At 48.3% G+C, this 27468-nt stretch overlaps 12 protein-coding genes across 12 annotated transcripts; 6 read left to right on the forward strand and 6 right to left on the reverse strand.

The window, feature by feature from the left end:
• Positions 1 to 3: 3 nt before the first annotated feature.
• BZA70DRAFT_272171 (uncharacterized protein) lies at positions 4 to 1657 on the reverse strand. Its single transcript, XM_064911606.1, has 4 exons — positions 1552 to 1657; positions 1405 to 1485; positions 567 to 1336; positions 4 to 493 (listed from the first exon to the last, which is right to left on the reverse strand). Exons 1-4 carry the CDS (start codon positions 1574 to 1576, stop codon positions 374 to 376), a joined length of 996 nt encoding a protein of 331 aa, XP_064770802.1. The 5' UTR covers positions 1577 to 1657; the 3' UTR covers positions 4 to 373.
• Positions 1658 to 2235, forward strand: BZA70DRAFT_272174 (mediator complex, subunit Med22). The gene is made up of 3 exons (XM_064911607.1): positions 1658 to 1763; positions 1819 to 1952; positions 2005 to 2235. Exons 1-3 carry the CDS (start codon positions 1724 to 1726, stop codon positions 2104 to 2106), a joined length of 276 nt encoding a protein of 91 aa, XP_064770803.1. The 5' UTR covers positions 1658 to 1723; the 3' UTR covers positions 2107 to 2235.
• BZA70DRAFT_293090 (UNC-like C-terminal-domain-containing protein) lies at positions 2236 to 5100 on the reverse strand. Its single transcript, XM_064914402.1, has 2 exons — positions 5009 to 5100; positions 2236 to 4744 (listed from the first exon to the last, which is right to left on the reverse strand). Exon 2 carries the CDS (start codon positions 4706 to 4708, stop codon positions 2303 to 2305), a length of 2406 nt encoding a protein of 801 aa, XP_064770804.1. The 5' UTR covers positions 4709 to 4744; positions 5009 to 5100; the 3' UTR covers positions 2236 to 2302.
• A 246-nt stretch (positions 5101 to 5346) lies between these two features.
• On the forward strand, positions 5347 to 8581 carry BZA70DRAFT_298340 (kinase-like domain-containing protein; the record flags this gene model as incomplete). The annotated part of the gene is made up of 4 exons (XM_064914601.1): positions 5347 to 5616; positions 5824 to 6307; positions 6353 to 8107; positions 8181 to 8581. The coding sequence occupies 4 exons, from the start codon at positions 5347 to 5349 to the stop codon at positions 8579 to 8581; spliced, it is 2910 nt and encodes a 969-aa protein (XP_064770805.1).
• A 515-nt stretch (positions 8582 to 9096) lies between these two features.
• Positions 9097 to 10782, reverse strand: BZA70DRAFT_24666 (uncharacterized protein). The gene has a single exon (XM_064910641.1). It carries the CDS (start codon positions 10677 to 10679, stop codon positions 9195 to 9197), a length of 1485 nt encoding a protein of 494 aa, XP_064770806.1. The 5' UTR covers positions 10680 to 10782; the 3' UTR covers positions 9097 to 9194.
• A 147-nt stretch (positions 10783 to 10929) lies between these two features.
• BZA70DRAFT_24982 (uncharacterized protein) lies at positions 10930 to 13539 on the forward strand. The gene has a single exon (XM_064910689.1). It carries the CDS (start codon positions 11367 to 11369, stop codon positions 13281 to 13283), a length of 1917 nt encoding a protein of 638 aa, XP_064770807.1. The 5' UTR covers positions 10930 to 11366; the 3' UTR covers positions 13284 to 13539.
• On the reverse strand, positions 13413 to 15406 carry BZA70DRAFT_293094 (uncharacterized protein). The gene is made up of 2 exons (XM_064914403.1): positions 15289 to 15406; positions 13413 to 15224 (listed from the first exon to the last, which is right to left on the reverse strand). Exons 1-2 carry the CDS (start codon positions 15330 to 15332, stop codon positions 13544 to 13546), a joined length of 1725 nt encoding a protein of 574 aa, XP_064770808.1. The 5' UTR covers positions 15333 to 15406; the 3' UTR covers positions 13413 to 13543.
• A 1834-nt stretch (positions 15407 to 17240) lies between these two features.
• On the forward strand, positions 17241 to 17945 carry BZA70DRAFT_272184 (acyl-CoA N-acyltransferase). The gene has a single exon (XM_064911608.1). It carries the CDS (start codon positions 17347 to 17349, stop codon positions 17920 to 17922), a length of 576 nt encoding a protein of 191 aa, XP_064770809.1. The 5' UTR covers positions 17241 to 17346; the 3' UTR covers positions 17923 to 17945.
• Positions 17887 to 19682, reverse strand: BZA70DRAFT_301058 (APG9-domain-containing protein; the record flags this gene model as incomplete). The annotated part of the gene is made up of 3 exons (XM_064914714.1): positions 17887 to 18738; positions 18791 to 19391; positions 19453 to 19682. Coding segments are annotated over 3 exons (1518 nt in total), but the record flags the coding sequence as incomplete, so codon positions are not given.
• A 1117-nt stretch (positions 19683 to 20799) lies between these two features.
• On the forward strand, positions 20800 to 23307 carry BZA70DRAFT_272186 (oligomeric Golgi complex subunit 6). Its single transcript, XM_064911609.1, has 6 exons — positions 20800 to 21180; positions 21236 to 21558; positions 21625 to 22251; positions 22311 to 22632; positions 22703 to 22864; positions 22939 to 23307. Exons 1-6 carry the CDS (start codon positions 20884 to 20886, stop codon positions 23215 to 23217), a joined length of 2010 nt encoding a protein of 669 aa, XP_064770811.1. The 5' UTR covers positions 20800 to 20883; the 3' UTR covers positions 23218 to 23307.
• Positions 23308 to 24276: 969 nt separating this feature from the next.
• Positions 24277 to 25224, forward strand: BZA70DRAFT_253652 (ribosomal protein L18e/L15P; the record flags this gene model as incomplete). Its single annotated transcript, XM_064910740.1, has 4 exons — positions 24277 to 24472; positions 24570 to 24608; positions 24788 to 24900; positions 24979 to 25224. The coding sequence occupies exons 1-4, from the start codon at positions 24424 to 24426 to the stop codon at positions 25222 to 25224; spliced, it is 447 nt and encodes a 148-aa protein (XP_064770812.1). The 5' UTR covers positions 24277 to 24423.
• A 300-nt stretch (positions 25225 to 25524) lies between these two features.
• Positions 25525 to 27394, reverse strand: BZA70DRAFT_234965 (kinase-like domain-containing protein; the record flags this gene model as incomplete). Its single annotated transcript, XM_064910321.1, has 7 exons — positions 25525 to 25772; positions 25844 to 26076; positions 26137 to 26243; positions 26307 to 26367; positions 26428 to 26540; positions 26599 to 26939; positions 26998 to 27394. The coding sequence occupies 7 exons, from the start codon at positions 27392 to 27394 to the stop codon at positions 25525 to 25527; spliced, it is 1500 nt and encodes a 499-aa protein (XP_064770813.1).
• Between the last annotated feature and the right edge of the window lie 74 nt (positions 27395 to 27468).

Consider the following 27468-nt stretch of genomic DNA (forward strand, 5'->3'; position numbering starts at 1 on the left):
GAAAGGGGCGCCGCAGTCAGGGATAGGGTCAGGGTTCAGTGCATGCGGGCAGTCACCAGATCGCGAGCATTCCCAGCCGAGAGAATGGTATTAGTGGTAGTTGTTGTTGATGTTGATGTTGTTGTTGTTGTTGTAATTGTAGTTGTTCTTATTCTTAATGTTATTGTTAATGTTGATGTAAATACCCAGTCAATTGTAGTAACTACTCCCCTCCCTCAACCCCCCAACCTCCTGTTCACGCGTCGCTGTTCGTGTTGACGCACTTCCTATCTCGGCAATACTCTTCACTTTATTTGCGGCTATCTAATCTGCTTCTTTCTCTTCCTCGTCGTATCCTCGTCCTATATAGAGCATATCCCTCCTCCATTGTGCACTAGCGCCGTCGTCCTGGCGCTTTCGGCCTCGCAAACGCTTGCTTAGCTGCCACCGGCGCTGGTCGCAGGTCGGCTTCCAGCGACGCCCTCGTAATCTCGCTTCCGTCGCTCGCTTCGATCTGCCACATTGCACGTTAATCTCAAGCAGCAAATAAACCCAATTTCTCTCTCTCTTCTTCTTTCCTAACTTACCTTTCTCGCGACTTTCATCCCGGAAACCCCCTCGGCTTCTGCTATTACTGCCGCCCGGCACGACGCATACAGCATCCGCTCCTTAATCTTGGCACTAGACGGACACGTGTAGATGAACACAAGTGCCTTCTCTTTCCCTGCGCCCTCTCCGTGCTCAAACAAAAAGAACGTGTATCTCGGTGCATCTGTCGAAATCACCTCGCTCAACTGCGACGGGTCCTCCACCGTCGTTCGCGTAGCAAGCTCCACACTCTCCTTCGACACATCCAGCTCCAGCACCGCAACATTCTCCCTCCCTCCCTCTAATTCGCTCAGCGCATCCCTCACCGAATCCGACACCGGGAAACTCAGTCCGGATGAGACATGCGACTTGCGCGTCGTCGTACCCGCAAGCCCTTCCTTGGCCTCAATCTCCATAACCGACTTGAGCGCTCGCTCCTCTTCCGAAAGCGGATTGCTAAGCTGCTCGTGGGCCACAAACTTCCGCAGCCCCTCCGCGCTCAACTCGTCCTGCTCCGTAGTGAAGAACGACGACGCAATCTTGTCGCTTCCCAGCTCGCGCATCAGCGTATTCCGCGTGGATGCGTACAGCATCTTGTGCCGCACCGGCGCCGCGTCTGGGATGTACGAGATCAACGTAAACTCGTTCCCTTCGTCTTTCCGGTGCAGGATATACAAAGGCGCATTGGGCTTCACCACACTCGACAGCTGCGCCATATCATCAAAGTAGTTTGACTTTACCGGAAACTGTGATCCCGGCTCAAGACTCTCTTCATGGTATTTGTTAGTTCATTATCAGTCGAAACATTTAAATAACCCGGGATCAGATAGCACATACCATTCTCGATGCTGATCAGGAGCGTCCGAAGACTGCCGTCACTCGAAAACTGCTTGAACGTCTGCAGCAGTTCCGGAGAAGCTATCAAAACAAAATAATCCTCAATTAGCAGGCTCATTCATAAGAAACAAACACCTCATCACATACATTTGATTCCAGATTGGTTCGACATCGTTATCCGTCTCGGTGTTGATTCGGTTGCTCTGAGTGAACTTCCCGAGGAAGTGAGCAGCCACAAACCCAAACCCAAAAGCCTCACGCCTCAATCAACTCCGTCATCTCCATCTACTTTCTCTACTCCACCACTCCTCCCATCATCATGTCCTCTCAAAACGCTCAACGAGCCCAAACAATAAACCGTATGGTTTCTTCCCGAGAAATACTGCTTTTAATATTTTATTGACATCTCTACAGAACGCATAACGGAAGCCACCGGCCAGGTAATCACCGAATACCACGAAATCGTCCATCTGGCTCCTGTCGCATCAAAAGACAAAGTCGCTTCCGCAATGGAAACTTATCAAATTGAGGGTCATGCCGCATCAATGGTACTTCTACTTAATTCATGAGGATCAAAATCAGAGACTAACACTATCACAGGTCCGTGCTATCGAAGACCTTCTCATGCTCTCTCGATCCCTCAAAGAAGCTTGGATTCTTAGCCAGGTCTCCTCCACCTTAGAAAACCATACCTCTTCCTAAACCCACTGCATCTCTTTTCTCTTTACGGCGTTCTTGGTGTTATTCTATTCTTTCATTCGATTATTTAGCCATTCTCTGTAATATTACTTATATCATCAATTATTTAGCCATTCTCTGTAATATTACTTCATAAAGCGCCATATCCCAAAAACCAATTCTAACAATATGAAAACAATAACAAATGCAATATCCTCAATCAAATCACCTTGATCTTCAACTTCATCACCAAATAAATGTTGAAGCCCACACACAACAGTACCATGCAGAACATAAAAATAACCGCCTCCAGCAAATGCCGCTCCATCGCCCGTCGTTGCATCTCGTACTCTGTAATCATCGCCTTCCACAACTGCTCATACTGCTGCTTCTGCTCCGCATAGTTCTCCCGGAACGACTGCATCTGCATCGAAACAGTGCTGTTCAGCTGGTCGAGCATATCCATCAGCTTTGCCCCCTGTCGCTTTTCAATCTTCGTGAACGCATCCCTGAACATCAAGCTTTGCTCCTCGATATACTGCAGCGAAAGCGTCGCGTTCGCTTCCAGCAACGTCAGTCTCTTCATAATCGTCTTGTATACTGACTCCTGTGTAGTCGGATTCGGCATAGGCGCGCTGTACGTCGGACTATGCGTCGCTGACACTGTACTTCGTCCACTTTCCAGATTAAAATGATCAAGCAAAACTTCATCCGCCGCATGATCACTCGTCACCTCCAGCGATTCAATCAAATTCTTCATCGCCGAACTATCCGTGCTCTTCTCTCGAACTTGCGCAAGCACAGACACCGGCTTCACCCCCGTCAAATCAATCTGATACGAGTCACCCGCTTCCCATCTAAACACGCCCGAAGGTGCATCGTGTACTCTGTCACATACTTCCAGCAAATATCGCCGCGTATAGATCTCCTTGAATGGTGAGCATATCGATGAATCAACCGACACCTTCGTAGCTACCTCTACTGGAACTATCTCCACAGAATCGACGTCTGCCGCCAATCCAACCTGCTGTTCCTGCTCGCTCGGTTGTAGCGGTTTCAAGGGATGCAACTGCTTCGGCTCTTGTGTTATATACTGATGACTCTCATGATGCTGTTGATTCGGTTGCTCATGCTGTGATTGTTGTTGCTGATGCTGATGCTGTTGTACTTGCTGCTGCTGCTGCTGCTGCTGTTTAGGTTCCTCTTGCTGATTATTCGTTTGCTGCTGCTGTTGTGGCATATCAGCCTCATCCTCCTCGTCCTCATCAACCTCTTCCTGCTTATCATTCTCGTCGCGTTCGTCATCCGCCCTGTACAGTTCCTCTTGGTACTTATACTCCTCCATCTCAGTAATACCATGCACTCGAACCACAGACAGCGGGCAATAAAACTCCTGGCCCCAGTGGCTTAGAAACTCGATCCTCAAAAACTTTGCAAAAATCTGCGGAATTTCAATCTCAAAATTTTGCACTTCGCGCACATTCGCTGCTTCAAATCGGCCAATCACTTTCCAGCCGCTGGCTTTCACAGGATATCTCTCTGACACCGACACTCGGAACTCTCGAACCATGCTCGAGAAGAATTCGTAGTTTGCGATAGCAATCGTATGAATCAAAATTGCCTGGCATAGCTCAATAATGACAAACTTATTCGGCGCATTACATGGATTCAGCATGTAGCTATCCTTGTTCTCCACCAAAATAGATGACGCGCCTCGCATCTCGCTGTTGGTCTTTATTATAGTCGACGCGCAATCAAAAGACGCGTAGTTGGTTTTGTTCTTGTTCTTCAGACGGCCGCCTCGCCGACTTTTTGTATCCGTCGGGACTACTTCCGATGAAGGAGCCGATTTTCCAACATGCTGCTCACTCGTGTCGGTATCCACTTCATCTCCCACAGAACTATCGGCAACAGTCGGGGTTCCGAAAAAGTTGAAGTTCAGTTCCAGTTCCCCGCCCAAATCATCAAGACTCTGATCAGCTCCACCGATCGGCCGTGCTCGGTTCTGCGAGGCCGCGGCGGCTTCAGCAGAAGCTCGGTCTTGTTGACGTCGGATCTCGTCTGCTGTCAATCCTGCTTTTACAAGCATCTGGGCTTTCCATTCTTCAAAGGAGAGGAATTTGGAACCGCTGAGATCATCGTCTAATGCTGCTGAAGATGCTTCCGGCGCGGAAGATGAAGTCTCTGCTGCCGATGGTTGTGACGATATAGGTGATGCAAATGTAGAAGACTCGGACGAAGCAGAGGATGCAGATGAGGGTGATGATGCAGAGGATACAGATGAGGGCGTTGATGCAAAGGGTGAAGAGGGAGGGAGTGATGCAGATGATACAGACTGCACCACAGGCTGAAAAGGTGCAGAGTGAATAATCCCGCTCAAAGTCTGATGTCCTGCCGCTGTCTTCTCCGCCGTTCTCTCGGGCGCCATCGATTTCTCGCATACATCAAATGTTATATACACCGGCGAGACACAGATCTCCCGCGCGGTCAATGATGGCGATGCGTTTGATCCGCTGACTCCAAAACATAATAGCAAAAAAATCAGAAAAACATAATGCAAAGTCATAGACTGTCGGGTGCATAAGGAAGATCGTGAGCCCATCCGTGCATGGCTGGCGAAGTCCATTGGCGAGGATGATGGAGAGCCTCAGTTCATACAGATCTGCGAATGGGGACGTGTTAGATTCGACCGGTAGATGAATCAAGCCGCCCTGGACGTGAGAAAGTCCTCTTCAAGCTTCAACTGTTCTCTATACGACAGATCCTTGCCCCGAGTTTACGTGTATATGACCATACTCGCTGCGAACAAAGAGAGATGGCGTCATAGAAAACCCAGGACAAAGAAAACTGCCTGAGAGGAGGCAAGAAGCACTCTCCAGCTCGTTTTGTCTCGATGATTCTCACAAAATCAAAGTCTGCAACATACCAGTTCCTGCTGTATTATTTGAAACCAAAACACAGACAAACAAGAAACATAAACGATGCACGACCGGCTGTCTATGCTGCTATCAACTGGTTCACCCAACAATCTCGAATCTTGGCCATGTGTCATTGTTTATGATATAGCCAAACCCTAACCACCCTGCGGCCCTCCTCGGACTCTCGGGCCTAAACTTGGCTGCGCTCCCTTCACGATTCGTGCCTCGACAGCCCGCATTCAGTGTCCGGCTCAGCCAATTCCGCGTGGACTGGGTTGATGCCTCTTAATTCTATCTTGTCCTTCTCCATTTCACACGATCTCATCGCGTTGCTACAGTCGCCGTAATGGACAACAGCGGGCATAACCTGCTCCTGCGCTTTATTGACTCGCAGCACTTTACCCTCTTCCTCTGCATCTCATATCTCGCCCGCTATGCCGATAACATTGGCATCCATTTTCATTTATGTCAAAAGCTGCGGACCTTCTCTTATCTAGAGATTGAATTCTTTTTGCCGCAGCTTTGCCAGATCATCTTGACCGTGCCGACCGAGTCGGTCGCTCTCGAGGACTTCCTCCTTGAGATGTGCAATCGCAGCACTCACAGCGCCGTCCAGGTACGTTCTATCCTACTCTATGTTTTGTACTCGAAGTTCTGGCGTCGTGGGAAACAATTGGATTATAAGCGTGTTTGGTGGGCGCGGATACTTTTCTGGAGTCAATGGCTCCTCCGCTGGCTCGATTTGTTGACATTTCCCACCGCCTCAACCCTGTCTTTACTGATGGTCCCATATACTGATATGCAATTTTCACTCTTAACATAGACGTTCTGGCTTCTGCAAGCTCACCTGGAAGATCTCTCGCACGACCCGGAGGCTCGGTCGTTCCAGATCTGTAGACGTGTCTACAATCGCGTCCAGTATATCCTCTTTGGTATCGGCGAGCCTCCTCAGCAAAAGATAGTATCGAATCCAATCCCGACATTGATGCTCGCCAGTGCCGTCATGGGTGCTATTGCCGTTCCAGGAGTCACGCGGTTTGTTGGTCCGATCACAATCGCTCAAGCGCGTAAACCCAGATTGCGCGTTTTCCATCTGGCAATCACGAAGAAATCGCGACGGAAGTCCGCTTCGCCCCAAGAAAAGTCCGCGGATGCAACCGCCGATACGCGTCCTCAGCTGACTAGAATCGAGACGGATAACGTCCGACATAACGTTGAGGATGTCGACGACGACGAAAAAGACGGCTCTGCGCCATATCCTGCAAACGGCGATGCTGACGACGACGAAGCATACTACGGCGGCAGCGGTCCATCACAAACCAGCGTCAATCAGGACCAAGAAGATTCTGAAGTTGCTGACATGCACCCTTCTGCTGCTCTTTATGGACTAGATGCTGCCGGTATCTCATCGCTTCCAGATCTTCGCCAGCCGAAATTCAGCGAGAAACCTGCGCCACATCCTTCGTCATCCTCGACTTCGGTCGCAACGCATGGTACGTTTCGGCCAAAGGCAAAGGCGGGAAACCACGTGCATCCCTTCATGCCATCCACTCTCACTTTGTCTGCCAAAATCCGCTTGCTCAAGTCAAACTATTTCCGATATGAGACAGCATTTGCCTACGCCTTGCAGGCAATCTCGACGCGTCTTCGATTGGTTCCTAAGCCGGCTAGACTCTCTGCCCTTCGTGCCGAAATCACTCTGCTGAACAACGAGCTACCAGCTGAAGTTGATATTCCGATGATTCTTGAGACTGATACCTATCGCGCGACACCTCGGCAGCACAAGATTGTACGAATTTCGCCTACCGAGGCTACTGTACTCAACTCTGCTGAGCGAGTTCCGTTTCTTCTCATTATCGAGGTACTGAGGAACGAGGTCACATTTGATCCAGACACCGACAGGAACCAAGATATTCTCAACAATCCAGCTGATTATCGCAGTCTGTTTGATTTCGCCTATTCTCATAAGTCGCCAAGTCATCTGAATCTCGCAGTTGACACAAACCTTCCTCCTCCACCGAGGGAAAAGTTGACAGAGACTGAGCTTGGAGATATCTCTGTTGCCGCCCTCGCTGATATCTCAGATGATCAAGGGAACGACTACTCTCTGCCCAGCGTTCCAACAACCCCTGTGCCATCTGTCGGTCGCAAGGACTCGAGCTCTTCTTCTCCTCGCTCGAACGATCTCTCTTTTGCGTCTTCTTACCCAGTTACTCGTGCTTCGTCGATCCCAGTACCCAAGAATACCTCAGAGCTCAACGACATTGCCGTTCACATGCGCACCGCTGCTACAATGCTTGCCCAGCTTGATCTAGCCCAGGGACAGAGCCAGGCTCACCAAATCCGATTACCGAAAGACGAAATCCAGCAGATTAAGCAGCGCATTATCCAGTCGATGCAGGTTCTGGAGGAACAGTCTACATTTGAGGATGTCGAGACCGGAGAGTACCTTCAGGGTCCGAGATTGAGTACTAGCAGCATCCGCAGTCACAGCAGTATTCGAGGACCCCCTGGAGTGAATAAAGAAGCAGGAGAGCGACGAATGGAAAACGATTTGAAAACTGGTGTGATCAAGAGTGATGAGACCGAGGTCGGCTTTGGCGAGGAGTGGGAAGCGAAAAAGAAGCGTATTCGAGCAATGTCTCCTTATGGACACCTACCCAATTGGGACCTTGTTTCTGTAATTGCAAAGACAGGCTCTGATCTGCGACAGGAAGCTTTTGCTTGTCAGATTATTCAAGCAATTAAAAGGATATGGGAGGATGATGATGTCGATATCTGGGTCAGACGAATGGCGATCTTGGTCACTGGTGCTGGATCTGGTTTGGTCGAAACTATCACCAATGGTGTCAGTTTACACTCGTTGAAGAAGGCGCTTGCAACCTCTATGCTCGGTCAGTCAGAGACGCCTCATAAAGGGAACAAGGTTGCTTCATTGTCAGAGTATTTCTTCAGAGTTTTTGGAAACCGTGGATCCGATAGATTCAAGAAAGCTCAATCAGCATTCATGAAATCGCTTGCTGGCTACTCTTTGATTTGTTACTTGCTGCAGATCAAAGATCGACACAACGGAAACATTCTTCTCGATACCGAAGGTCACATAGTCCGTATGTTTATCCTCACTTATTTAATATTATCCAGGTCATGGATTTTTCTAACTCCATTTCTTGATGATTCCAGATATCGATTTCGGCTTTCTGCTTTCTAATACTCCTGGAAGCGTCGGCTTTGAAGCTGCTCCGTTCAAGCTTACCAATGAGTACGTTGATCTCATGGATGGTCCAAATTCCGAGACGTTTGAGACTTTCCGCGCGTTGATGAAAATCGCGTTCAAGTCTCTGCGCAAGAAAGCGGACGATATTGTTCTTCTTGTTGAGATGATGCAGAAGGAGTCGCCACTTCCTTGTTTCCAGAACGGAGAAGCTACGGCATCTCTGCTGCGTCAACGTTTCCATTTGCAGCTTTCAGATTCTGACGTCGATGCCTTTGTTGATAATCAACTGATCAACAAGAGTATGGGCAGTATCTACACCAGGCTTTACGATCAGTACCAGCTCGTTACCCAGGGAATCTATAGTTAGTCGGAAGTTAGTCTATCTAGTGCGCATTTTGTATATTTTGTTTACTGCCTTTTTCATTCACTTCGATGTCGCCTTGCGAGGTGGAGCGGTAAACACGATGGAAAGAGGCTGATTGAATCTGCATGTATGCCAGCATACAATAAGCGTTGCTTGCAATGATATTGGCATATCTATTTTTCCAACCATGGCTGAAGAGAAAGATGCTTCCATGCTGGCATGCTACTTTTTATTTAATTTTGAAGGTTTCTCATTCATTACTTACTGTCGCACATTTATATCTCTTTCCCTGTATCTTGTTTTATTTTGTTTCTCTCTCGTTTATTATTTCACCTTGACTTTTGTATGTATCAGCTTTTATATTTATTCTGATGTGTGTAGTTTCGTTGATTCATTCTTTTGTGCTGCTTGTGGCTTTTGACTGAGTCTTGTATATTTCATGAATTATATTCCCTTTTTCTCTTGTACGTACAGTTCTCGATGTGATGAAATTGATAGAGCAAAAAATCAGAGACTATTAAACAACTACTATTTTATTGATGCCACAGACTTCCAAACAACTAGACTATAAATCTTCGTCTAACCCATTCGTCTACTCTTGAATATCTTTGAGATGCTAGCTGGTCACTACTTCAATTGAAGCATTGCCTAGACCTTGACGAGCATCAACGATTGCCTTCTCGATCTTGTCGGTCTCTTCACTGCTCAAGCCCCGCAAGACGAGAGTCTTCATATTTCTCCATCCGCCAGTCCATTCAAAAGACAAGACGGCGGTCGCGTCAAGCCATGTACAGTAGCTGAAGTCGACCCACTTCAGACTGAAGCTCGTACGACTGATTGCGCGAAGTGTTGCGACGGGCGAGGTTGGTGGATATGTCTGAGCGGGCGCATCTGGTTGAGAGTAAAACATCTCAGGAGGGATAGGCCAGTTTGCAAGTGATAGCGCGACCAAGGTCGGCTGTTGGCGTATTAGAGATAGTAATGAGGACCACAGCTTTGTCGGTGAGTTATAACTCGGATGTGATAATGAAAGAGCAGAGAGAAACGGGAACGCTCGAGTTGATGGCAACGCGCGCTGCCATGATGTCGAGGGCGATCTATTTTCCTTTGGCGCCATGAATTTCTGGAGAAATGCAAGTCTCGCGTCGTCGATTTGAAAGGTAAGATCAAGCGTTGTGATTCGATCATTTGAGTCGTCTATTTCAAGATCGTCGCTGTCGTATTCGCCGTTGGGATCATCGGAATGGCTCTGATTGTCGTTGTCTTCTTTAGTGAGGTTCGGATCGAATAGTAATCGAAATCCACGAGATCCAATTCCATTGGGACTATCCAATCCCAAATAAGCAACCAAGACCATTTTCGTAGTCGGTTCGAGATCTGGTAGATAGTAATATAGGTAGTCGACATTAGTGTCCCAGTCCCGTGCCAATCGCACAAGACACCAGTGCGCCAGACTACCTTCTCGGGGGAGCAAACTAGCCATCGCTGAAAGTGGTGCACCCGGAAGATTTCGTTTCAGGACGTTTCTCTCGTTCCTGAACGCCGAAAACTCGGCGGCCTGTCTATCTGACCACAGCTGTACCATCGCAGTCGATGCTGGATGTGTCTGCTTGCCATATACCCGCTGTTTCACTCGACGGCCTGGGATCGCAGCAAACGATACTTGTTCTTGAGCTATCCACGTTGCAGGCGGAGGAGGGCCAGCAAACGTGCGCCGAATGGGCCGCCGACGAGGCTGGATTGTTGCTTGTGGAATTAGCTCATCAGCATGTGTCTGCGTCTCTGGAATCTGAGCGACGGCTACTGATGACTCTGCCATTGCGTCCGGATCGGCCAGATACGCCGACAATGAGTCTGTCACGGGCTCTGCACCCATCCCACGGGCGGCAACGACTGCAGCTACAGCCACGGTCGAAGGCCCTCCGCCCAAGTTCAGGTTGTTCAATGATTGAGCCAGCGCCCGTGCCCGAGATTCCTGGATGAGCTCGTTGACTGATTTTTCCTCACGCTCGGTATACTGCTGCTGGCGTGCAGAAACATTCGAGTTCACGGCCACATAATGCTTCGTGAGAGTGTTTGAGTTGACGCGCCGTTTGGGCATTGTAGACGAGGACTGGTGGTCGAGGTACGGCTTGCGGAAGATCCCGCGCCCTGCGACAGAAGCTTCCGCCGAGAAGACTCAGGAAGTAGTGAGATTGAGCAACGTGTGACAGAGTAATAATGTAATGGGCGAGGATTTTCGATTGGGCCCGAGAAGAGGGTGGTTCGGAGAGCTGCCTGGGTGAAGATGCCTGATTAAAGATGAGAGATGGCGTTTATCGAGCTTCGAATTGGTCACTGTTGGGAGTTGGAGAGAAGCCCGTCTCTTATCTGCATCTCTGCTCTACTCATCAGTTGCTCCACTCGCTGCTTGGAAATACAATTCTCTGCTGGTAAAAAGCATTTGTATTGTAGTCCAATAAGTCTACGATGTTTTTGTTTTGTTTGACTCAATATACATCCCATTTCAAAGCACAATAATTATTACATCGTCTAGTAAGATGTTACGTAACGTAATTGAACTTCTCCCAAAATTTCGGCAGCGCGAAAAAAGCTGAAGTTTATAAAAATTTAGCAACATAATTGAGATAGCTGGTGACTACTATAGACTAGAACAATAGTCATATCTGTCTCTTTCTGTTCTGGGTTGTTTGAACAGTGTGGGAAGCGCTTAGCTATAGTTTGAATACGACATTCGCTGCTCCAGCTCGGTCAAAAAATCATTAACGCGTCCTTCGCGAAACCAGCAATGTTTCGCAGTTCCCGAGCTCTCTTTTCTCAGGTGCCTTGTCCGGGACTTCCGAAATGTCGAGCTCCATTTTGTCTGTTCAGTCATCCCGCTTCAGCTCTTGCTAGTGCGAGGTCCATTTCGAGTGCTTCGGTCGACAGGAAACGAAAACATTCTGTCTCGCGCTCGCCTTCACCAGCGAGATCGTCAATCAGCGGCAACACTCCAGGAAAACAAAATCTCCCTCGGATTTCGAATGAGCCTCCTGCTCCTAGACGGAATTTCTCGACTGGCCTGGGAAATGCGAGGCTATCGAGGCGGGATCCTATATCGACTAAAAAGGACGGATCGTCTGACCTCCAGTCAACTGCAGACGGCAAAGCCACGGCCACGAACAAGGCAGCCGGGACCTCGATTCGAATAGATTCTGACAACCTGTTTGGTTCGATACTTGGATCATTTGAAAATATGACCAACAAACAGCGCTCAGCACAACCTGCACCTAAGAGCGTGCGGCCGGTTACCTCCCAGTCCGAATCGAAATCGCTTAATTCAATTTCTACGAAAGAAAGTCCGCCTGCTACTGATCCCCCGACCATTTTTATTCACCCGATCAAGCCTAATCCCCCTGCCGTTCAACAACAACGTTCTCAGTTTGCCAAAGTCATTGCGGATACTCTACGTGATAAACAGTTGAGCGCGACTCCGAATTACGATGCGAGTTGTCGGGAACGGGAGATAGCACAGAAGACCACATCAGCGACATACACCAGTACCATTAAATTTTATATCATTGGCCTGAGAAAGATGACGAAAGAGGACTACTCAAAGACTTTGCAGAAGAAGGAGAAATCAGCTTCGGGAAAGCAGCTATCGACGCCCAACACTGCTGCTTCTGCCTCGAGCGGAGCTGGTACAGCGCAACCCCAGATGACCGACGAAGAGATTTTAACCAGGCTAGAAGATCTGGTCATCAGCAAAGACAAACTGAAGGATTGTGGATTCACAGTTGAACTGCCTTCTGCAAAAGAACTCACCGAAGCGACCGAAGCCGACAAAGCTGCTGGCGGATACGAGTTATGCGAACGATGCTCGACACGCTTTCACCCGAATATGGCACCCCTGTCTGAATGTGTCTTTCACTGGGCTAGGCCGTATACGAGAACTCAGACCGATCTCACCAGAGTCAGGATTTACCCTTGCTGTGGGGAAGAAGCCGGCGCCAGCAGAGGATGCACAACCAGCAACGAGCACGTCTACCACGTTACAGCTCCTGCTCGACTGGCAAACACTATCCCGTTTGTTGAAACAACAGAGAAGGGTCCCCACTTCCCGAAAGCCGTATCTTTGGACTGCGAGATGGGTTACACGACTCTAGGAGTCGAACTTATTCGCGTTACGATTTTGGACTACCCTTCCAACAAAGTGTTATATGACACTCTCGTGAAACCCATCGGCCGTGTGATCGATCTCAATACCCGGTTCTCTGGTGTCACCTCTCTGGACAAGAATCCAGATGGCTCGGAAGTTCCGGCGTTTGGCACCGCGAGAAGAGAGATTCTTTCAAAATATCTTGGCAAGCACACAGTTCTTCTGGGCCACGGCCTGGAAAACGATCTCGCAAGTATGCGAATCATACATACCAGAGTCGTTGATTCGTCCCTCATTTATCTTCACGAGGACCCCAGGCTTGCGTCTCTGAACATACGAATGAGCCTTCGTAATCTGGCTAAGAAGCACCTCGATCGAGATATTCAAGTTCGATCCTTCGACCCAGCCGACAAAGTCGGTCACGACAGTTGGGAAGATGCCAAAGCTGCAGCTGATTTGATTACGCAGAAGCTTCTCACTATTAAAAGATTGGAACTCCAGTATCAGATGTTCAATCGGATTTTGAAGAGTGATATACCTCCGTCAGCCTCAGCCAGCCAGAAATAGTGGTTTTGATGAGACTGAAGAGATTTCAGCCTTGTGTATTAGTAACACGGTTGTCGTTAGTTTGCATTGTTAAGGAAAAGCTTTTGGAGTTTTTGACCTAAAAATTGTTTTTTTGACCTCCTCTCCACATTTTAGATGGCTGAGTAAATCAGATTGTTTCAAACTACTTAAAATTCACGATAATCCCTTCACAAAAAACACCCAAATTCAAACCCAAAACAAATATCACCCTCATTCGGTACGATCATTTCTTTCGTTCATCATTTCACCAAGTCCTTGGCCTTGTCGAGCAAAGACTTGTGTCCTGATTGCGCCTGCTTAGCGTCAATCGTACCGGCCTGGTGAGACTGCTGTAGCGAGATGGCATCAGCGCGCTCGCCAAAGCTATCACCAGACGTCGCGTGCTGCTGGCCTGTCGCTCCTCGCGTGGAGGTACGAGGGTTCTCGGTCGACTGGTCATATTTACCACCAGTGGACTGAACTCCGGCTCCCTGGGTAGTTTTACGGGGAGATGCTTGTTCATAAGCACCTCCGGTGGACTGAACTCCCGTTCCCTGCGTGGAAGTACGGGGATACCCAGTTGCTTGATCGTGAGCACCAGTCGACTGAAGTCCCTGGGACTGTCTCGATCCGTGCGTTGGCTGGGCACCATAAGATTCCCCGGCGACCGCACCTTGCGTTGACTGAGTGTTGTAATTGTCACCAGTTCTGCGGTCTTGCGCGCCGCCTCGTGATCCGTAGGCGCTAGACTGAGTCTGGTCACCCGAGGAGTATGGGCCAGTGGCCTGAGCGCCGGTTGACTGCGAGCTGTAGGCGCCTCCAGATTGTCTGTTTCCACTCTGCAGACCGGAAGACTGCGCAGATCCATAGTTATCTCCAGTTTGAGCACCCGACGATCCAGAATGGTGTCCGTGAGCACCAGCCGTAGCACCAACGCCCGCTGCTGCCGCACCAGCACCCAGAGCAGCGTTGCGTCCCGAATGCGACTGTTGAGCACCCGACCCACGTGAGTCAGTTCCCGCAGCAGTAGGCCCGGTTGAGAGACCGGCGTTGCGTCCAGAGCCTGCCTGGCGTCCGGTCGTATCCTGACCAGACGAGACTGTCATGCGTTCGGCTTCATCGACCAAGGAGCGGACAGGTCCTTGGGGTTCCTTCGTAGTGCGGAATCCAGCGGTCTGGTCATCAAGCGCGCTCAGAACCTCCTGCTTTCGCTGACCATCGGCTCCACCAATCCCACCCGTGTTGAACGCGCCAACTGAGTCAATCATACCGTCTGAAGTGCTGCTCTGCTGGTGGGCACCGCTTCGGCCGCTGCGAGACTCATCAGAAATCGCAGATCCACCGTAGTTGTCTGCAGAACGAGTTGAGCCCTGCGTATTTCCTCCGCTAGCATACTGGAAAGATCCACCAAGACCAGACGCGCCGGTTGCACCATGCTGCTGCTGGCCCGAGGAAAGCGAAGAGTGTTCAGAGCGACCGAGATTGTCGCTGCCAGACTGGCGAGAGCCGTGCGAAGCGGCGCCGGCGCCCACACCGGCACCGACGCCAGCACCAAGGGCTGCTGAACCTGCCGAGGAGCCCTGATGGCGACTGCCAGTTGAACCGGCGCCGAATCCAGCGTCAGAGCCAGACGTGCGAGACGATTGCTGCTGGTCATAAGCGGAAGGCTGGTTGCGAGACGATTGCTGCTGATCATAAGAGGAAGGCTGGTTGCCATACGAGCCTGTAGTAGACTGCTGGGTGTCGTAACCTTGGTTGTCGTACCCCGAAGATCCGGTGGTTCGCTCATTGTCGAACGCGCCAGGGTGCTGGGTGCCAGACGAGCGGGATGCTTGCTGCTCACCCTGGGTGCCATAAACCTGGCCTGAGCGGGTTGCGCGAGTCGAGGAGGTATCGTCGTACCCGGGCTCGGTGGAAGCTTGCTGCTCCCCCTCAGTAGGCCTAGAAGAGTGTCGGTTAGAATCAATGGTTCGTAAAATGTGAGATAATTCAGTTTGTAACATACTGGCCCAAAATTTTGTTCTTAATATCCTCAATTACTCCAGACATATCGAATAAGCTAAGATTGCGAAAAGTTGTGACTAATTTGGTATTGATCGAGGATCTGGTTGCGAAAAGCGTGTATCTAGCAGACAACAGTTTCTTTATATATTACAGAAAGAATTAGTTTTCCGAACCATTTCCATGCGCAATATTACAATTTGATGACGAAACTATGACAGTATGTCTTCTGATCGCCGGCGATCACGTCTGTCCAGACCGTCACCAACGACGTCACAGTAAACATAATATTAAATTCTAAAGATGTCATTTATGCAGATTTCAATTCTGAAGGATATCAAGACCCTTTGGCATCTCCGAGGTATCTCTCTAATGGCGACATTGATGCTGTTCGTAACACAATTGGCGATTTGCTATGGACTCAAGCGTTATTATTTGACAGATCTGAGAGTAAAAGTACCGCGCATTCACCAATTGGCCACCATTTCTCAATTCTCAATGACACGCGCCCAAGGTAATTCAAATCTAAATTGAGCGACATATTTTCAGGAAACAGTCTTTTGCAAGGATAATGTTGATCGAGCATCGTGACCGAGATTGATAGTTGGTCGAGGATACCCCACGCGAGATCAGACAGGGTCAGGGTGCTCCGCGGAGGGAAAGGGTATCAGTAGATCATTGCTATTAAAAACACAAAGAACACAGAAGGATCAGCTTGAAACGCTCGTTCGAGGCTGTGTGTTCCAATTGACGTTGATCACTTGCTGTTGGTGTCGTTCGCGGCAGCTCATCATCTTTGGTTGTGCAGCCGTGCCATCTCGCAGATTGAGTCTTGGTCTGCCTCTTGGTATTGCGCGCATGATATGTGGGGTTGCCCGATCTCATTCGCAAGCGCATCGCTATAACATCAAGAAACTCGATACTTTCTTTTATGCCTCTGAAAAATCAGTTAATTGCCATTGAACAATCGATCGTCTGCGTCATGAGCCCGGCCATATGCAAAGAGACTTTAGATCCGGACTCGGGCCAGAATTTCGAAATCGCTCGTCCTCAAACTGAAAACAGACACGCGGGAACACCTTTCCGTCCGACGCTCATAAATGATGATATTTGACTGTAGATCTCAATATCCGAATGGACACCTGACTGAGTTGTTCATCCTCGCATAGAGAAGGCGCTGATCTGTAACATGGTATTGTAGCAAACACGGCCGAGCGTTGTAGTATCCGCTGTTCTAGCCTGTTTGTGGAATTGGCTCTTCCAAAGAGAGATATCGGTCGACGTACAGATTTCGGTGCTGAATATCAGCGATTGCTCTGCTATGTAGAGAGATTGCAACAAATGCCAAACCAGCATGTTCTTGATGACTTTTAGAAGTGTGGAACGAGCAACGAACGAATTGAATATTGTTAAGGGTTCGCAGCTTGGGACTTGTGACTTGGCGAACCAAGGCACCCCTGTGCACATCAAGCTGAATATCTGACCTGGAATATTTGCGTTCAGAGACCCTTCCGACAAAGCTGTTTTAGAGATCATCACAGTTCTGAGTCGGAGTTCTCTAATGTTGGAGAATGGGTGATCTGAGCTCATCTGGAGACGCGTCCGGCGCTAAGCCCTGCGCTCCATCTTCGACTGCCGAACCGTGTAATATCAAAACCGTGGTGTTTGGAGAAGACTTGGAATTCGATGCCTGGTACGGATGCTCGTTCTATAGTCCTGATAATGATAGAAAGAGGTCGTCAGAACAGATCGTTGAGAAGCTCTACGTTTGTAGCCGGTGCTTCAAGTACTCGCTTGAAGGCGCAGAGATGGGCCAGCATTTGGTATGCATTATCTATTGTATTGATTTTCTCTAACAATTGCGCTAGATTCTAACGCCGTTTTAGCTCTCATGCAGTGCTTCCTTCAAAATGCCAGGAAAATTGGTATACCAGTATAATCAATTCTCTATCCGTGAGATCGACGGCGAGACGGACAAGGTACTGATGATCCTCTTCATGCCTTCTCAAATCAAATAATTGTCTTACTTACAGTTTTCTAGTTATACTGCCAATGCCTGTGTATGTTTACGAAACTCTTCCTGGACACAAAATCAATTTGCTTTGCTGTCGAAAAATTCAAATTCTACGTCTTGATCCACCACGTTTCATCGAAAAGCGAACAGGCGGTCGGCTTCTTTTCCAAAGAGAACCTGTCGTGGGACGAAAACAATCTTGCTTGCATATTGATCTTTCCGCCATTCCAGTCTCAGGGATTGGGCCAGTTGCTCATAGAGTTCTCTTATCAGCTATCAGCGTTGGACGGAAAACTGGGATCGCCCGAGAAACCGCTTTCGGAATATGGTCGAAAAAGCTATCTACTCTACTGGTGTACTGCTATCTATCGAGCACTCCCATATTTCGAGAAGGAAAAGTCTGGAAACGTGTCTATCAATGATATATCCATGGCTACTGGAATCAAGCAAGAAGACGTTGTCGACGCGCTAAAGTCTATGGATGCTTTACAAAAACGCAACATTGAAGACTCAGATGAGAAATTACACTGGGTGGTCTCCAAAACAAATATAGAGAACTGGGCCTTGAAAAGGAAAGTAAAGACGAGGCCTCTTATTGATCCGAATTATATATTAATATCCTAATTAATTGGAATGACAAAACAAATTACTAAAAACTTATAAGAGGGCGAATCCCGCACAAACTCCGACCATTACAATAAACCGGATATGTATATTACGCCAATTGCAAACAAATAAAGATGCTGGATGTCGTTACGTGCTATGTCGATGCATCTGGTTAAGTCTAGGCTTCTTGCTGAAATCGTAGACAGCAAACGTGCACACATATCCCAGACCATCTTCATATAACGAGCAGTCTCGGAAAAAATCGACGATTTTATCGCATGATTTCGTGAGTGAAAACCACAGGACAAAGGGGGTCAGAATCATACTGAGCATTTCCTGTAAAATCAAAACGATCTTCAAACAGTAGTACTTGGTAAACTCATTCTTCACCTCTTCAGTGTGTAGTTTTCCATTCCATTCCGAGGGTAGAAAATGCGTGAACTCTGCCACGTATCGCAAGTTCGCTTCCGGGTCGTAGACAAGCCGTTCGTCTTGAATCATCCCACGAGCGGCAGCCAAGAGAGATCCAAATACTCCTATGTAAAACAACACGTTGCGATCCTGCGTAATCTCAAAGCCCAAGAAGACTTCAGGATCGATAATAGTCACCACCGCCAATACCGCAGCAAACGCACCGGCAACGACAACCACGAAGCGCATGATCTGGTTAAGCATTTCCTTTGGAAACTGATTGACGTACTCCGTTGCCGGATAGCAGCTGAGATCAAGCCTTCGCCTGAAAGAGTGATACAGCTCATTGTAGCCTCGGAATTTCCATTCAGCGAAGCTGCTGTACTGACGAGCACTGAAAGATCCAGGATTTTTGTGGTATTCCTAAAAACACATGTTAGCACACTATCAACGCTCACATCAAAAAGAAACTTACGTCAAAGTACTGAAAAAAATACAGTAAAGAAAGATACACCATGAAGAATGGTGCAAAGACAAGATTGAAAGCTCCGGCAATCACGAATCGGCGACGTAGAGCTTCAGAGAGCTCCTTTCGTTTGTCATACTTCAGAAATGTCGAGTTGATCTGTCCCTGACTGTTGAACACAAAATACATAATGCAGAGATCGAGATTGAACTTCAAGCTCCTCGTCAGCCACCTTTGGCTCCGCAAAAACGGAATCGGAATGCTAAAGTCAAGGATGTCCTTGTCGATCATTGCGATATAATAATTATCTCTCCGCATTATACGGTGAGCAATATCGCGCTCCTCCATACGCTCTTTCGACATATGTCCGAGGTATTTCCGCTGGGCTGTCGCGGACGTGAGTGGGTTGTCGTCTCTGAGCTGCATTATTTGAGCAGCTACCTGATGCCAAGAGATTGTCTGAATGTCACTATTGTTGATGCCCAACAGGTGGTGATAGAAGTCTCGAATATGGAGCAGTCGAGGGAAATCGATGATATAATCTGCTAAACGAATGAACCATACGAAAGTCAAGATCCAGAGACAGAATTTTGAAAATCCTCCCAGTCTACTCGTGAATGAAATTAGCCAAATGAAGAAAAATAGAACAGCAGGCAATAATAAATACTGACCGTGACATGCAGTGCGGCACTTCCACCTCTTTCAGTGAGTGACTTGTTCGTATCAACGAAAAGTCAATGCAAGAGCCCAGATATATCGAAAACCCGACAACAAACGCAAATGTAGCAAGATTGATGACCCGCATCAGCAAGATATTGTAAAGTCCCTTGCCCGTGTAGTAGTCGTAGACTTCGGTGAGGAAAATGTCAAGGTTCTTAACGTTTGCCCACCTCCAGATCGCAATATTACGGGCATCATTGATGCGAAGGCGGGTGAGTCTCGCTGCCTCGTCCTCAGTGGACGCGGATAGATGTCGCCGGCCAGGGATTGAGTCCTCAACTCGAGATGGCGGAGGAGGAAGCCGCATCTTACTCTCGCCAATCACGCTAGCTCCAGGACCTTTCAAGCCCGCCGCATAGGAAGACTCCAAGTTGATCCATTTAGGAAGACGTGGAACAATATCGGCAGGAGGGGCAGGAAGATCCATCGGGACCGGAGGCGCGGGATACGAGGACCCCGGCGGTAAACCCATCCACGAGTTCTTATAGCGAAATGACATCTCGGCCGGTGACGGATAAAGACCATCTCCAGGTCGACGGAATCGACCACCATTAATATGAGGGCTTTCGTACATCAACGACCGTGGCACTTCATCCTGTTCTTCTTCGTCGTGAGATTCTTCGAGTGTGACGTCAGGAACGACGGTGCGGTGTGAGTAATCGCGGTCAGGGGGTGCAGCAGCTCCTGTGGAGATCGGTCCTCTGTCATCATATGTAGTAGCACGATCAATGATGATATCCGGTGACGGCTCGTCGTGCTGGTCATACTCATCGTCATCACCGTTGTCACCAAAACGCGTCGTATCAGCGATCCCGGAAGGCAGCCCAGCTGACGACGATTCACCACCAGTGGAATACTGCAGCTGAGAAAGATGTCCTTTGAATTCAAATTCGTTTATATTTGCTTCAACGTCAGGTTCGGAGTAGATGTTCTCATCCTCGTAGCGAAGAGCGTGGTAAATGGAGCCTTGGCCTAGAAAGCGAGACAGAAGATCATTGTTCTGTTGCATGGCCATCGTGGCAGAAGACTACTTCCCACAGTCCAGAGTCCGCGTCTTCAAGATAATCCTCAGCTGTCTCCGTAATCCAAATATACTCGCAGAAATCAAATAAAGAGGAAGCTGACTTCCAAGTGAATGACTCGCAGGCAGATATGTGGTCTTGTCCCAACTCCGGCAGCTGCGTGGGAGTTTCGGCTGTGTTGGCGGGGTGCGGCGCGAGGTTATGTAATCAATGACTGTTTGCTGCGCGAAGGAGCGCAGCTGCAGCGCGTCGAGTGTTCAATTGCTCTCGGTATTTCAAGCACATTCCATCATCAATCGCGATCTCAAGGAGTCGACACGTCAAAGAGAGTGCATCTAGGACGCCTTTGATTCACGACTAATGGCGTCGTTTCCTGGAACCGAAGATGTGCTGTTTTCTGGCGGTGATGGCGCCGCGAAGACGCCTGCTTCTTTATCAGTCTCCGGTTCGTCGAGGTCGAATTTGCTCTCATTGAAGCTATCCGAGATCCTGTCAACATCTTACACGGACTCAAACACTCGAGATGCTTTGCAACTGCTGGGAGAACGTATACAGGAGAACACCCCGGAGATGAGACGGCAATTCCGGGCAAATGTTGAGGCCGAAGTCATTGAGGCCAACGGACAGGTTCTCGAGCAGTTCTCGAAGATAGCAATGGTAGGAATTCTAGTCAGTGGATTTTGATGGCTGATGCTAACTTTGAGGTATAAAGCAACTGCAGGAAATTGGGAATACAATCTCAAACATGAACTCGATTGTTGGCAAATTGAGCAATGACGTTGCTGAATCGAGGGCCCAAACTAAAGATCTTTTTAAAGAGGAGGAGAAGCTGTCTTCGGCACGAAACGAGATAGTTATGAAGCAAGCAGTTCTGGATGCGGTCAAAGCCCACTTTGTCTTGTCCGAGAATGAGATTGAGATCCTGACGTCGTCTGCGAAACCTATCGACTCGGTCTTCTTCGACACTGTGCGCAAAGCTAAGCAGATCTATTCTGATTGTCAAGCCTTATTAGCCTGTGATAATCCAGTACTTGGGTGAGTTTTGGGATTTGCTATGAATCTTTGGTTATGGGGATTTTATTTGCTGATAATTGGCCGCAGTGTTGAGATCATGGATAAAACATCAAAATCGCTAGATCAAGCATTCGACAAACTCTACTATTGGGTCCAACGTGAAATCCGTCATTTATCCGTGGACGAGAACTCGAACCGACATTTAGTCAGAAAGTCTCTGGGACTTTTAGCCGAAAGACCTACGATGCTGCAAAACTGTCTAGACGGTCTATCAGATATCAGACAGAAGATCATTCTGCATGAGTTTTTGGAAGCATTGACTGAGGGCAACAAACCTATTGAACTTGCAGCCTATGATTCATTTAGATATGTCGGCGATATGCTTGCTTGGACCCATTCCGAAACTGTCAACGAGAAGGAGGTTCTTGAACTCTTGTTTATCGGGGAAGACACAAATATAGCGCAGGGTCTGGAGAGTGGCTACGCGAGTGAGCCTTGGGCTGTTGAGTTTGATTTGAAGAGGACGATCGGAGAGCTGACCGATAAAAACATGCAAGCGGTTTGCAAACCTCTGAAGGCGCGTATTGACCAGGCGCTATCTGGACATGTGGAATCTACTCTGGCATATAAAATCTACAGTCTCATTGACTTTTACCATTCAATATTCTCCCGGTTTCTGCCGGAGCACTCACTACTCTTGAGCACCCTGAAAGTGTAGGTGCTAGTTAATTTTTTTATCTCAAGATTCGATTCACTAACGCGTCTGATAACAGTCTGGAAACCAACTCCATGAATCAATTTCACCGATCGCTGCGAGAGCACATACACTCTATTCAAACTGATTTACCCCCAGTAGCAGATGATCTGCAGCCTCCTCAATTTTTGCATGAGCAGTTGGCACAGATGCGAACGCTGATGGCATCATTTGACACTTCGTTTGCAGTGTCGCACGAGTCCAGAGAACAGGAGTTTAGTAAAATCATTGAAGAGGCATTGGAGCCATATTTAACGTGCTGCATCTCGATGTCTGACAAGGGAAGGCTGAAGCCTGCTGAGAGGGATATGTACATCATCAACTGCTTTGATGCGGCAAAGGTAAGATTAAACATTGTTAACAGCTACTGTGTTTGCGATGGTACGATTGCTGATGATGTTCATGGCCTAGGCCGTCTTACAACTGTTTGCGTTTACCAAGCCAAAGCTGGACGAGTTTGAGCGCATAATCGACAGACATACCGAATCGCTTGTTGAGATATACCATGAGATATTTTTGGAGGATTCGAAGCTCAAACCTACTCTGACTGCTCTAACAGAGAAGGCACCAAGTGTAAGTTTGTCCGAACTATCTCTTTTGTCTATCGATTACGGAAGGATGATCAGCTAATACATATGCCACATTAGGTCCCAGTAAAGGCATTGGAGCTGTTTCAAGAGACTAATCTTACACAGCTATCGATCGCATTGGACGAGTTTCTGCCGTCTGCCCTCATGGACGCTCAGACATATTTGCAGCGACTCGCTTCTCCGCGGTTAGGAAATGGTATTATACAACGGGCAGCAAAGCTGTTTGTCGCTGACTTTGCTGAGGTGGAGAAGGCGATCACTGAGAATATCGAGTTCCCACGGAACGTATTCCCTCGCACGGTTGCTGAGGTGAAGGTGCTGCTCGTGGTGGATTAAAAGGAGTTTGTAGACTACTGTGTGGCAGATGCGTGTCACCATGGCATATGTGATATATCTAATGACATAAGAATGATGTTGAATTACAGCAGAAAGCAGTGCATATTTTGTATTGTCCATAAAAAGCCATCCTCCCAACTACCAAAATCAATAAAGCAAATTCTACTCATGCACCACCGCCCACCACCTGAGAACGCCGTGACCAAACCCGCCTTATTTCATGCCAGATCCACCGTTTCTAACCCAATTTCTTGTTTTCATTTCCAAAGCCCATTATTTTATCAAAGAGAGTGCCTAATTGCCAGGTTAAAAAGAGTCGCCTCGTTTGCGTTTGTGTACGGGAGAGTCACGTGATTTTCGTTTGCCGTTTGGTGAAGGCGATGTAGGGAAGCGGATCGCTGTGATTTCGCGATTAGTAGGGGAGGATAGGCCGATAAGAGGCGGAGAGACGCCGTCGTTGTTGGCGATTTCCATAGGAGTTCGTGGTGGAGGGATGGTGATTGCAGTAGGCCTCCGTTCGATTGCTGTGACGGCTGTTGCTGCGACTACCTCTGAGCACGAGCAGGATTGGGAGAAGACTTCCTCGTACGTTGAGGACCAGGTAAAGGGCGAAGCAGACAGCTGGGATATCGAAGAAGTTGATCTCAGCGAGACAGAGGCAGACTCGCCTTTCTGGATGACAATTGGAGCAGTGGCCGACTTCAGGGAAGCATCCGGCATATCCATTGCAGGCGGCGTCTGGGGATTCGAATAACGCGTCTCGTAGCCAGCGGTTGACATGAGTTGAGCAACAAACTACCTTCTTCCGAGCGATTTCACAAGAGAACGACCTCGTCCGGTGTCAGAGAAGCGCGGACGGCAAGAATTCAGGAAGAACGGGCAGATCAAGGCGGCATAAGTCTGGATGGAGTGTTTCAAGCACGCGTGAGGACTCGGCGCATAGGAGATCCTGCTCATAAGCCTTCCCGACCAAGCCAGGTCCCAAGTCACATGTGGATCACAGTCTGTGAGTTGGTCACATTACTGTATGTAGGGTTGGGTAATAACCCTACACTGGCTGCGTAGTCGTGACTGCTTTTACTTCTGCACCGGGTAACCAGGCAGTCCCAGCAGCAACACAGGGCCACACTCACTGACTACACCATCTCGGCCTTCAGACCTGAGGTTTCGTTCTGCAGGAAGCATTCAGCAACATCATCATTCAACATGCCGACTAGAGCTACCAAGACTCGGAAACTGAGAGGACACGTTTCGGGTATGTTTCTCTCTTGATACCGCGATATCTTTATCGTCTTTGTCTTGTTTCTCGAGGCATCGCTGTTCTTTTGATCAAGTTACTAACTCATGTACAGCCGGTCACGGTCGTGTCGGAAAGCACCGCAAGCATCCTGGTAATTATCCCTCGCAGTACTCATCTTCAGCTCTCTACAGTCCTTTGGTTGTTGGTTCTACGTTGCACATCGATTGTTACGAATGATTCTCGAAAAACTAGAACGAACGGAAGAATTCTGAACGGGAGCTGGCTGTTAGACAATGCAGGACAAAAATTTCTGACGACTTGGAATTATAGGTGGACGTGGTCTTGCTGGTGGTCAGCACCATCACAGAACTAACCTCGACAAGTACCATCCCGGTTACTTCGGTAAGGTTGGTATGAGATACTTCCACAAGCAGAAGAACCACGTATGTGCACCCATCTTTTTTCCTCAAAGCAGCATCTTAGTGAATGTGATCCCTAACTGGCTGTCTTTCGCTATATAGTTCTGGAAGCCCACTCTCAACATCGAGAACCTCTGGTCCCTCGTCCCCGCTGAGGCCCGTGAGAAGTACCTCTCCGAGTCCAGCGACGTCGCTCCCGTCATCGACACCTTGGCCCTCGGATACAGCAAAGTTCTCGGCAAGGGCAGACTCCCTTCCACTCCCGTCATCGTCAAGGCTCGTTACGTCTCGAAGCTCGCTGAGGAGAAGATCAAGGCTGCTGGTGGTGTTGTCGAGCTTGTTGCATAAATTGTTATAAAATAAAATGGTTTGTGTTACTTTTGTCTCTTGTAAGATGTTTTAGGATTTCAAAAGGTTGGTCATGCCAAAAAGTAAATAAATTTCTCTGCGAAAAGAAGAGTGCACTATTTGTAAAATTCTACTGTAGTGTTTCACCTTGTTAGATGGCATGATATTGTAGTTTGAATACTGCGCAGACCGAATATTGGTTTTGCCGTGCAGCTATGCGAAAATAATAACACTGAATAATATACAAAAATGCGATGTAATCGAAAGCATTCTCAAGGCCACAGTGACATCTGATCCCGATCAGATATCTGCAAGATATGGGTGCTGAAGTGCTTCTGTAGCTGAAATGCGCTTCCGGAAGTCTACTTCCATGCACGATCTAAGAAGATCAAAAGCCTGCACATAGTCTGGGTCAGTGGTATAAGTCTGGCGCAACTCCGTCGTCAGCTCGCCGTCCTCTGCGCCGCCAGTGACAGCCCACACAGCAATGTCTTCGAATTGGAAAGGTACTTCCGGAATGGTGGGAATAGAGGTGTCGAAAATTGCGCCTAGAATCAATCGATGATGTTAGCCTCAGTGTTGCTATAATGAGTTATAAATAGTCATATAGCAGCCATACCGTGAAGTTTAGCACCGGCCGCAATCTTTGGCTTTCCAAAGATAGTCGCAATCTCGATCATGGCGTCAATGTCATCAGTGGAATTGAAAAACGGAAATCGTTTGGCCAAAAACGAGAGCATAATCACGCCAACCGACCAGATGTCGATCTTGGTCGTTTGATTAAGACACTTGAGTAAGACCTCTGGAGCTCTGAATCCACGAGTGCCTGCTCGATTCGCGCGACGTCCGGGTCTTTATCAACCGTTAGTAAATAAGGATATCAACTCTATCTGATATCTCGAGGAGACTGACCTGGTGTCATTCTTGAGATATCCCGTCGATGATTGTCTATCTGTAAGGTGTCGCGCAGGATCGCTATGCTTTCTACACGCGCAATGCTCCGGCTCCAGCACCTCGCGCTAAATATTAGAAGGGTCAGTAAACAAGACACTCCACAGTTTCCTTCAAGGAACTCGACACACCTCTGCTAATCCGAAATCGACCAAAGCACCGCGTCGTTTGGTTATGTCGTACAGAAAGTTTCTGGGATCATGAATCAGTATTGCGCTGCTCCTTCTTGAATAGTCACAATATCAGTCTTACGTCGGTTTCACGTCGCGATGCAGAATAGCGTGCTTGTGGACGTGCTCAAGAGCAGTGAAAATCGATTTCAGGTAGAACTTCCATTCATGGATGGGCAATTCTCGGTAAAATGACTAAAGACTTCGTTAGATGGAAGTATGCATATCTCTTTCCTCTATACTATAAACTTACTCTGAAATCAGAATGCTGACAGTAGGGGAGTACGGCAACAACCTGGTCTTGATCTCGGAAAGCGGTAATCAGAGGGGCAATGTCATCGCATTTGGATAACGTGTGTAAAAGGACGAGCTCGTTCAGAATACGCTGTGGACTGCTAGTCACATAAATTCTCTTGATCGCAACGAGCTTCTTTCTTCGGCTGCCTCCCTCCTGGTGCTTTCTTTGTTTCTTCACAGCTGGCTCTTCTGCATCAGAGTTCCTCCTGCGTTTGACTGGTGTGCGATCCAGATCCCACGCATTGTCATAGAGGTCATATTTGGTATCCTCAGCCTTGTAAACAGTACTGAAGGTACCTGTGATCTTGTTAGTCTCTGTCGTCTAAACAAAACGTTTAAACAAGCGATCGCATACCTTCGCCAATCTTCCCTATAATTCGAAATCTCTCAGAGACCTCTTTCAGTGAGCGGGTAAACACTTCAATGTCTTCAGCGACCTGGGGATCCAAAGTCTCCTCTTCCTCTGCTTCCTCCTCATCCTCTTCGTCCTCCTCTTCCTCTTCTTCCTCCTCTTCCTCTTCTTCTCCGTCTTCCTCTGCATCATCAATCACATCGCCTATCTCCTGCTCAGTACTACTTCTTCCAAAGTCCTCTTCATCGTTGTCCTCTTCACTGTTATCGCGACTCTTCTGGTCTTCGTCCTGGCCCACAAAAGTCGAGTCTCCCTCCTCTGACGCTTCATGCGAGTCGTGCTGGTAGGGGCCAAAGTCTGAGGAGTTCTCAATAACAATAGTAGAATCCTTTCCTGCCATTAGGATCTGCTGCTGGTCGCGATTGTTCACAGAAGCAGTCACGGCTGTTCTTTGATGGTGAGGCTTGTCGTGCT

This window comes from Myxozyma melibiosi (assembly GCF_037950935.1).
Source record: "Myxozyma melibiosi strain Phaff 52-87 chromosome Unknown BZA70scaffold_1, whole genome shotgun sequence".
In the NCBI taxonomy this organism is placed as follows: domain Eukaryota; kingdom Fungi; phylum Ascomycota; class Lipomycetes; order Lipomycetales; family Lipomycetaceae; genus Myxozyma; species Myxozyma melibiosi.